The sequence below is a fragment of the Crocuta crocuta genome, unplaced genomic scaffold (assembly GCF_008692635.1).
Source record: "Crocuta crocuta isolate KB4526 unplaced genomic scaffold, BGI_CrCroc_1.0 scaffold1300, whole genome shotgun sequence".
In the NCBI taxonomy this organism is placed as follows: Eukaryota; Metazoa; Chordata; class Mammalia; order Carnivora; family Hyaenidae; genus Crocuta; species Crocuta crocuta.
In genome coordinates, this window is record NW_027528462.1 from 63,701 (window position 1) to 74,953 (window position 11,253).

The following is an 11,253-nucleotide window of genomic DNA, read 5'->3' on the forward strand; positions in this document are numbered from 1 at the left end:
TGACAGCATGCGGCCCTCCCCAGGGGGAAGAGGAAGAGGAGGGCCATGTGCCGCCCTCACTGCTGGGGTTTCCCACCGTGTGCACAGCCTGGGGGGGATTGGGGGAGATCATGGTCCAGAGGCTTTCAAGGGTGGAAGGACAGGCATAGGCGGCCGTAGGCCACAAGGACGGGTCACGGCCTGCTCAGCACACAAAAGAGGGCAGCACGCTGGCATCTCGAGCCCTATGTCACCAAAGGCCACAACCTGCTATCTAAAAGCAAGTTTCAGAGTTGCTTACTTGTGGGACGTCCTCTTCTTCATCATGCTTGCAGACACGCCAGCATGGCCTAAAAGAGAAGTGAGCACATCAATAACAACATCAATAAAAACCGGACAGAAAACACTGCAGAACCCGGGAAAAATGAGCTTCTGAAAACTACTATACAAAGCATGACAGGGGGCATCTGGGGGCTCAGTCAGCTAAGTGTCTCTGACTCCCGCTCAGGTCATAATCTCACGGTTCATGAGTTCAAGCCCCGCGTCGGGCTCTGTGCTGACAGCTCAGAGCCTGGAGCCTCCTTCGGGTTCTGTGTCTCCCTCCCTCCCTCTCTAATATAAACAAACATAAAAAAAAAAAAAAAAAAAAGCATGAAATGAAAATAAGCCATAAAGAGCCAACTTGTAGGAAGCTATTTATTTATTTAATTGCTAAGAAGGAAATAAAAGGGGTTCCAGGACGGTAACAAGGACAACAGCTCATCTCCCCAGATCAGCCATAAAAAACCCAAAATCCCATGGAACAAAACAAAAACCACAACAAAAGTGACAATCTGGCAGTAAAGTACTAAGTTACAGAAGCTGTCTTCCCGCGACAAACCACCAGAAAGCGAGCAGATTTGAGCCGTCTGGACCCAGGCAACGGAGGACAAGAGGCACTGGCCCCCAGCACCAGGAGGCTGTGCGCCAGCCAGGACCGCGTGCGAGAGCGACGCACGAGATGGCCCGCGGGGGAACAAGGAGAGCTGGTGACCGTGTCCCAGGCTGAGAGCCAGAGCAGGGCTGGATGAACAGGGGGGCAGGAGGCCAGAACACTGGGCGGGGGGGTTCCCTCAGAGGGACTCTAAACATCTGGGGGTGGAAAGGGACAGCAGTTGTTCAAAGCCCAGCCAGCCATTGTTTCGAACCCGTGGGGCAGTGGGTAAAAACCACACAGAGGTGACCTCTCAGCAGGAGGGCTGCTCCAGACCCACCCGGGCACCTGGTGGCCAGAACAAAGTCCGAGCATGGCCGCAGAGTCCCGACGTGCCACCACACATCTCAAAAGGGCCAGCACCCCAAAAGAGGCCACTTGGCTCAAAGGAAAATAGCCAACCATACCCCATGCCAAGTGGGTTACAACCAGAAAGTAATTAACGGCAAAGACGTTAAAAGAGCTATAATCTGCTCAAATATTTAAGGGACAACACAGACAACACTCAAAACAGAAAAATGTGTGGAATAAAAGAAAGAAATGAAAGTGATGAGAACACATAATCTGAAATGAAGATGAACGGACATGGTTAATAGGGGACCAGACCCATGGACGTTAGGGATAGAAGGAGCCTTGGGGACCCTCACAACTGGTGTCAACAAGGCCTGATGCACAGTAAACCGCACCCAGGGAGAGAGAGGTGCACCAGGAAAAAAAAGAGCTAGAAGAAGCAATGGCAGAGAGTTCCCCAGATGTGTTGAGCGCAGAGCCACACAGCCAATGAGCTCAGCTGTGCCCAAGTGGGACAAAAACAAAAGACGAGCCCGCTAGAGTGCATCCTAATCCCAGTTCTGAAAACCAGGGCCCATGACAGCCAAACACGGGCGCCTGGTTTGAAGGGCGCCTGGTTTGAAGTGGGTGAAGCGACTGACTTCAGCTCAGGTCATGTTCTCACAGGCTCTGTGCTGACAGCTCAGAGCCTGGAGCCTGCTTCAGATTCTGTGTCTCCCTGTCTCTCTGCCCCTCCCCTGCTCGTGCACTCTCTCTCTAAAAATAAGTAATTTTTAAAAAGAAACAACACAGAGAAACAAAGACAACAGTGGCTCCAGACTCATGGTCAGAAAGAGCATGAGCCAGAACAGAAGACAGTGGAATAAAACTCATGGACTCAGAGCACTACATCCGGCCAAGGTAGCTTCTAGTCTCAACAGCACAGATAATGGCATCAAATGAAGAGTGTCCAAACACACCAATTCAGGGACTATATAAAAACGGATGGGACGATTGCTAGCAACACACATATTAACTTCAGGACAAAGTTATCAGGGATCAAGACGACATTTCAAAATGGTAAGAGTCAATTAATTAAGAAGCCAGCACATTTAACATGTTGACGGTATGTGAACTAGATCAGAACACTGGGGTTCACGAAGCAAGGCCCAATGGCCCGGACAGGAAAAAGCGACACATCCACAATTAGACGTTCAGACGTGAGCTCTCCTCTCTCGGTCATATACTAAGGAGTGGGTAGGACATCAGGACACAGAAAGCCAGAGCACTACAAACAGCCTACACTGGTTTTTTCCTCCCAAGTCCACATGAGATGTTCACTCAGACCCACCATCTGCTACTCATGGCACAAACCCTCCGTACACCTGAAACAACGTGAAATCCTAAGAAGCTTGTTCTCTGACCACATGAGAATTAAACCAGAAATTAATATCTGGAATACTTCTGTTTTTGAAAATTAAACCAAAATCTTGTTTAATCCACAGTGCAAGGACAAAAATCACAATGAAATTTTATCTTGAAGAAAATAATACCACAGCAGCACTCCTTGCTGCGGTGATCAAAACTCACACTCAGCAGCAAAATACAAAGAAAACAAAGAACCTCTGACCACAAGCTCAGTCCAATGGTCCCCCGGGAGGAGGCGGTCCCCTGGCGGGAGGAGGAAGGCTACTGGGTTATCTGCAAAGTCTCCCTGGCCTTCCCTGAGAGCGGGCTTGCTAACACACACTTCCTCATCAGCAGGCCACTTTCAATTCCAAAGTGGAGCGAACAAGTGGAGACACACAGCCAACTGGTCAGTGCAGGGCTGTCTGTCCTGGATCACAGCGAAGATGGTAAGACAGGCAGGTCCACGGTGCCCAGCACTGTCCACCCCACTGTCCCTGGCAGCCCAGGCACCTGTACACAGACAAGCAGGCAGCTCACAGATGACAGAAGACAGCCTGGGAGGACAGCAAACTTCCCTGGAACCCCCTGGAACATCTCTAGGCTTGGGGTGCATGGGATGAGGACAGTGGATATAAGCCACCCAGAGTACAGGATTTGCCCAGGGCCCTTGGGGCCCACGGGACCTGCCCCCCCTCCCCACTCACCCTCCTCCCCCCAGTGCCAGGGCCAGCTCACCTCCCATGCAGAGTTCACCAGGACAGGGCCACCAGCCTTATATCCGTCTGCCCCCGCCCCTGTGCACCAGGCAATGCCCGGGCCCACCTGTCACCACGTGTCCCCACGGGGCTCACTTTCCCAGCCACAGGAGGGCCACAGCGGGAGCCCTGGAGAAGAGGCAAGCCGCGCCCAGTCAACCCTCCACTCTCACGGAGACGCGGCCCCTCGGGCACAAGCACCACAGGCCCGGGGCGCCACCGCATGTGCAAGGACCTCAGAGCTCGGTGGACAGGGAGGAAGCATGGCTCTCCTCAAGGCCGCTGACCCGGCACAGTCTCCACACCGAGAACACGGAGAGCGGGAGCTCTGGGAAACCCACAGAGAGATCGCGCTGTGCATGAGGAGTCGAGTCCCCCTCCGCCTGAACAAGGGAGAAGCTGCACAAGATCAAGAACCCGCAACTCCTCTTTGAGTGAACAGAGGAGGAGTCCCAGGGCAAAGGGCCACCGCCAAACCACAGACAGGCGCCAAACCAGAGACAGGCGGCAGACAGACTCGCCCGGTGCGCCTCAGGCAGAGCCTGGGGAGAGCGGGTGGGAGAGCTGGGGCCTGGCAGGAATGGAGGGTCCCATTCTCCCTGGTTACACTGAAAGGAGCTCTGCAGCTCCATCTGGTTCCCAGGGAAGGGGAGAGAAAACGCCCCTCCAGCCCCCACTAGAGGGAGGAGAAAGTACCCATTCAGAGATAGAACACAACGTTTGGTTCTTAACAAGGCCTGTCCCCAAGAGCCCGATCGGCCCAAGGGAAGGGAGGTTAAATGTCCTGTCGCACAGGGGGGAAGAGGAGGACAGGAGGGCCAGCCAGTGTCACAGCCTCAGTAAAGACCGGACGCCGAGTCAGACACTGCAGACGTATCCTGCCCCCCACACCCCACCGAGGGGCACTGAAGGCCTGCGAGCTCCTCTCACCTAGCACATCCTGTTCAACACGGTCGAAAACTTATAAAGCACATGAAAAAGCAAACAACATGGTTTGAAGAGACAACAAACACAGGAACCAGACTCTGGCATGACAGAGGTGATGGAATGATCAGTCCAAGAATTCTATCAATATAATAAGGTAGAGGCTCTAATGAAAAAAAGTACACAACGTGTAAGAAAGAAAATAAGTAATGTAAAAAGAAAGGTAGAAATTATCAGGGGAAAAAAGATGCGGCAGAGGTCAAAACACCAGAACAGAAATGAAGGATGTGTTGAGGGACTCATGATGGAGAAAGTGCAATCAAAACCACAAAAAGCGAGGAAAAGTGGAAGCGAAAATAGGAAGAAGTGGAAGAGAAAATAGAAGAAAACACAGGGCAAGCAACAGGGCACAGTAAGAAACACAGCAGACATTAACCAGTGATCCCTGGACATGGCTGGGGAAAGAGTCTCTGAGCTGCAGGACATTTGAGTCTCTGAGCTGCAGAGACGTCCCAACCTGAAAAGCAGAAAGAAAACAAAGGAAAAAACAAATCCGAATATCCAAGGACTGTGGGACGACTACAAACGGCAGGCAGGGAGACAAGACGGAGACAGAGGGAACAGAGGAAATAATTAAAGCAATAATGACTGAGGATTTCCCCAAATTAACGTCAGTCACTAAACCAGAGATCCAGGAAGTTCAGAGAATGCCAAGCAGGATAAATGCCCAAAAACCGCATGTAAGTGTATCATGTTCACACGGCAGCAAATCAAGGACAAAGAAAATCTCCTGAAAGAAGCCAGAGGAAGACACACCTTATGTATAGAGGAGCAGAGCAAAGAGCAATTACATCCGCCTTCTCCTCAGGAAGCACACAAGCAGAGAGGAGTGAAGTACTTAAGTGCTGAGAGAAAATTAAAAACCTACAATTTTGTATTCTGCTAACCTTCAAGAGTAAAGGAGAAACAGACTTGCTCAAAGAGAAGAAAATTTGTTTCCAGGAGACCTGCACTACACGAAATGTTAAAAGAAATTCTTCAGAGAGAAGAAAAATGAGTTGAAAAACTCAAATCTATCTACATAAAGATCATTAGAGATCATCTTTCTTAACAGAAATGGTAACATATTTTCCAGAATATTAACAACGTATGGGGCACCTGGGTGGCTCAGTCGGTTGCCTCAGGTCATGATTTCACAGTTTGTGAGTTCAAGCCCCGTGTCGGGCTCAGAGCCTGGAGCCTGCTTCAGATTCTGTCTCCCTCTCTGTCCTCCTCCACGCACACTCTGTGTCTAAGATAAATGTTAAAAAACCTAAAAAAAAAATTAGCGGGAAGGAAGAAGACACACCATGCTAACACTGATCAAAAGAAGCGAGAACAGCTCTACTAAATTTCAGGCAGATTCCAGAGCAAGGAAGGTCATCAGAGATAGAGATACATCATGATAAAGCAATCAATTCTTAACATGTATGTACCTCACAACAGAATATCAAACCAAGGGAGGTAAAGTGTTAGAACTACAAAGAAAAACCTGATGATCCACTATCACAGCTGAATACTTCAATTCCCCGTTATCAGAAATGAACAGATACAGCAGGCAGCTCTGCCTGAGAGCAAACGCAAACCCACCACCACCACTGATAAAATGGATATAACTGACATCAACAGATCACTTCATCCAACAATGGCAGAATACAAATTCTTTACAAGCTCCCAGGAAGCATTCACCAAGACAACATTCTAGGAAGCATTCACCAAGACAACATTCTAGCATAAAACACATCTTAAATTGGGGCACCTGGCTGGCTCAGTCGGTTAAGCGTCCCACTTCGGCTCAGGTCATGATCTCACGGTTCATGGGTTCAAGCCCCGCCTCAGGCTCTGTGCTGACAGCTCGGAGCCTGGAGCCTTTTTCGGATTCTGTGTCTCCCTCTCTCTCTGCCCCTCCCCTGCTCACGCTGTCTTTCTCTCTCTCTCTCTGTCTCTCTCTCGCTCAGAAATAAATAAAACATTAAAAAAAAAACTTAAATTTAAAAGAACAGAAATCCTGTGACCACTCACAAACCATGATAAAACCAAACTAGATTCAATGACAGAAAAATAGCTAAAAAATTCCCAAATACTCAGAGATTAAACAACACACTTCTCAATATACTGTTCAAGGAAGAAATCACAAAACAAATTAAAAAATATTTGGAACTAAATGAAAATGAAACTACAATTTACAAAATTTGTGGGATGCAAAGAAAGCAATGGTTACAGAGAAATCTATAGCACTGAATGCATGTATTGGAAAAGAGGTAAGATCTAAAATTAAAAATCTAAGCTTACCCCTTAGGAAACTCTAATAGTAAACCATATTAAATGCAAAATAAAAGAGGTTATAAAAATTAGAACAGAAATTGCTAATAGTTTAAACAGGAAATCAATAGAGAAAAATCAATGAAATCAAAAGCTCATTTTCTGAAAAGATCAAAATTCACACATCTCTAGCCAGGATAACTAACAAGAAAGAGAGAAGACACCAATCACTAACATGAGAAATCAAAGAAGAGACAACATTACAAACCCCATATAGAAGATATACATGAAGACAACTACAAAACTGATGAAAGAAATCAAAAAACTATCTAAATGGAGAGATATTCCATGTTCATAGACAGGAAGACTCAATATTATCAGGATGTCCATTCTTCCCAACTTGGTCTACAGATTCAGTGCAATCCCAATCCAAATCCTAGTGAGTTATTTTGTGGGTATCAACAAACTGGTTCTAACGTTTATAGGGAGAAGCAAAAGATCCAACACAGCCAACACAATATTGAAGGAGGAGAATGAAGTTGGAGAGCGGACACTACCCAACTTTAAGACATCCCATAAAACTACACTCATCAAGAGTAGTATTCTTGTCGTACTGACTCATTAAATAAAGGACAAATAGATCAAACAGAGAACACTGAAAAAGACCCACATATAGTTATCCGATCTTTGACAAAGGAGCAAAGGCAATACAATGGAGAAAAGACAGTCTTTTTAACAAATGGTGCTGGAATAAATAAGAGATCCACGTGCCAAAAAAATGGATTTAGACACAGACCTTACATCCTTCACCAAAAATAACTTAAAATGGATTACAGACCTAAATGAAAAGTGAGAAACTATAAAACTCCTAAAATATAACATGGGAGAAAAATCTAGATGACCTTGGTCATGTTAATGACTTTTTAGATAAGATACTACACCAATGGCAATCCATGAAAGTAGTTAACTGATAAGCTGGATTTCACTGAAATTAAAAACTTCTGCTCCATGAAAGACATGAGAAGACATGCCAGAAGAAGCAAATACCTGGAGAAAACATATCTGAAGGACTGTTATCCAAAATATAACAAGACCTCTGAAAATTCAACAATATGAAAACAACCTGGGGGCGCCTGAGTGACTCAGTCGTTGAGCGTGCAACTTCAGCTCAGGCATGATCTTGCGGTCCGTGAGTTCAAGCCCCATTTCGGGCTCTGTGCTGACAGCTCAGAGCCTGGAGCCTGCTTTAGTTCTGTGTCTCCCTCTCTCTCTGCCCCTCCCCCACTTGTATTTGGCCCCTCTCTCTCACTCTCAAAATAAACAAACAATAAAGTATTTTTAAAAAAAATAAGAGCTTTTAAAGGTAGAAGAAAATTGCGGGAGGTAATAACAGAAAAAGGCCAGAGGCCTCACACATGGAACTACAGAGAGCCCTTTTTCACCCATCTGACGAACAAAGATTCCTACACTAAGAACACAAGATGGGGGAGATAGACACGTTTATATACCGCTTGCTGGTAAGGAGGCACAATGGCAGAAAGCCCATAAACACCTCACACAATTACATACGCATTTAAGATCGAATTCAGTTTTCCTAGAAACCTAGCCCAGTGATGACTCGCTGGGGCAGAACAGACAAGCCTATGCACTGCAGTACCATCAGTTCTAATACAGAAGAGTGGGAACAACCTAATGTCCAAATAACTGAGCATAAATAATACAAGGTACTATGCAGTCGTAACGAGTGTGAGCAGGCGCCCTGCGTGTGGGGGAGTGGTCACCACACGCTGCTCAGAAGAGTGACAAGAGGAGCAGGTAGGCGTGTATAAATTCACTGGGCGCAGATGGCAGTTTGTCACTGGAAGTGGGTGGCATCACTCATCTGAGGATCACAGATTTTCCAGGAGAAAACAGAAGGAGATCCTTTATGAGGTACTACGTCTATTTGTTGATTGAAATGTGACAAGAAATAGAGCCACAATTTACAAAATAACTGTTCTATGACTCACAAAAGTTATTTAAACTGTACTAAACCGTGATGGGTAACAAAACTACATACACTCAAACTGTTCTAACAGAAGCTCATTCGAACCCATGTTCCAAAACACTCACACCTACTTTATTACACTTTGCTTTACTGTGCTTGCGGATACTCCGTTTTTTTACAAACTGGAGGTTTGTGGCAATCCTGCTTCAACCAAGTCTTATCAGAGGCATTTTGTCCAAAGTATTTGCTCACTTTGTGTCTCCGTGTCACCTTTTGGTAATTTGCACTATATTTCAAAACTTTTCATTATTTTTATATTTGTTACAGTGATCAACGATCAGTGCTCACGACTCACTGAAAGCTCACTGATGGTTAGCAGCTTTCAGCAAGAAAGTGGTTTTTTAATTACAGTACGTGCACCGTTTAGACATAATGCACTCCTAACAGACTACTGTACCATGTACACGTAACCTTCATATGCACTGGAAAACCAAAATATTCACCTGACTTGTGCTGCAGGGACATCCGTGTTCCCATCGTCTGGATCAGAACTGCAACGCCTCCAACATGTGCCTGTAACCAGCAGTCACCTACGTGTGGACGCAGATTTTCCAAAGACAAAGACCCATGTCTGTTCCAGCAACCTCTTCAGATGAGGGACCCTCACCAATCTTGTCCACACCACACTCAGGACCTCTGGCCCTGCTACCTCACTCATTCCTCCCCCTGTGGGAGCTCTGCCTGTGAGCTCTCCACAGGAGGCTGTCATGGGGACCCTGTCCCTGCTGCTGAGCAAATGTGCTGAGCTCAGGAGAGAGCACGTCACTTAACACCTGCAGCTCCCAAACAGCCTTTCTATGCCTGCCAGAGTACCCGCCTCGGAGCTTAGGAGCTTTAAGGGAAACTTCCAGACAAAAGAGACTAAAAAGTAAACAGACACAAAGACATTCCTAACAGACCAACCCAGTTCAACAAAGTCTTTTTAAAAATGCAATTTCGGGGCGCCTGGGTGGCTGTCAGTTAAGCATCCAACTTCGGCTCAGGTCGTGATCNGTTCAGTCAGTTGAGCGACCAACTCTTGATTTTGGCTCAGGTCACAATCTCATGATTCATGGGTTTGAGCCGCACATCAAGCTTCACACTGACAGCATGGAGCCTGCTTGGGTTCGTTCTCTCCCTCTCTGCCCCTCTCCTGCTCTCTCGTGCATGCCTGTTCTCTCTCAAAATAAATAAATTTTTAAAAATAAGTTTTTGAAAAATACAATTTATATTCTCAGAANATAGAACAAAAAGAGCTCCTAGAAATTTAAAATGCGTACTAAAATCTTTTTAAAAGTTTGGAAAATAAAGTCAATTAACTTCCTAAAAATGGGAAAATGCAAATGAATAATTGGCAAAGTTCAGGAAAAAAAAGATGATCAACCTGAGAAACAGAACACGCAAGTAGCATGCGTCCAGAGAGAGGCGGATGGGCACCGTCGAGGAAGGAGCTCCGAACCCCCATGAGGACAGGACAGACCAACTGGAAAAGTCACCAAGTGAAAAAGACCCAACTGGACATTGACTGCTATACAGTTGACAGCACATAAAACACCTGTCCAGAAGTTTCCAGAGGAGAAGCAAAGACCACTGGACACACACACACAGGTTTGGAAACAGCACCCAACTTTCCCCAATGGCAGCACTGAGACGTCGAAGTCCACAGATGGAGCAAGGCCTAGAGAATTCTGAAGGACAAGTGGCCTCCACCTAGAATCATGGGCCCCGCCTGCAGGGAGGCAGGGGGTGGGGGGGGTGCGCAGCATGATGATGACATTGACGCAGGGTCTCAGAAAGAATCTCATCTTCAAGGTGCACTTCTGGAAAACCATATCGGAGACCATTTCATACGTGCAGAAAAGTCGAGAGTACAAATCAACGACCACACGTTCCACCTGCCACTTTAACCACCAACTCGTTCACGGTCCACTCTGGGAGCTGTTGCGGCCGCACGGGCCCCTCCTAGGCAAGAGCACACACCGACACCGGGAGGGACGGCAAGCAGAAACCAGGAGAATCCTGCTCCAGCGAGAAAAGTGGAGTTCCGAGGACAACAGTGCGGCAGCGGCTACAGGACACGGCTCAGACGGCAAGGGCGCGGTCACTAGGGAGCCGCCGACAGATGGGCCATGGGTGGCACTGGCCACGTGGCATAATACACAGAGCTTTATAAAGCTGTTTTAGGCTTTAAGAGACTTCAAGTTGCAAACAAATTTAAGCAAATACAAAAAAAATTAAGTAATCACTAAATTCCAGGAACAATAAAAAGTACCCCAAAAAAAGAAAGTCATCGCATTGCCTGAGTTGGTTCAATGCTATCCGATTCAAGAGAAATGTATCACCACAAAGTATTTACAAACACTGAAGGTAAATATCAGAATAGAGTGCCTTTTTGTTAGAAGTCTTTGGCACTACCTGACATTTTCAACAATGAATTTTTATTAATTAGATAAAAATAAGATCAAAGTTTTAAAATTATTTTAATTAAACATAGCAAAAGTAGCTGCTAAATAAATCTGAGCATTATGTACATGGTTAAGCAGCATTACCATTCCCTGTATTTATCAGTATGATTAAAGTACGTTACAAAGCAGAAAAACTGCAACCTTGGATAA

General features: G+C 46.3%; 1 protein-coding gene across 3 annotated transcripts in view; it reads right to left on the reverse strand.

The window, feature by feature from the left end:
* The window catches only part of SPIN1 (spindlin 1), a 45,101-nt gene that overhangs the window by 31,033 nt on the left and 2,815 nt on the right, over positions 1-11,253 (reverse strand). For all 3 annotated transcript variants that reach the window (XR_013332835.1, XR_013332836.1, XM_077754589.1), the window contains exon 2: positions 281-329. Coding sequence is in view for 1 of the 3 variants with exons in the window: in XM_077754589.1 (XP_077610715.1) it covers positions 281-329 (49 nt within the window). In the remaining 2 variants the exon portion in view is untranslated. The remainder of the gene's footprint in view (positions 1-280; positions 330-11,253) is intronic.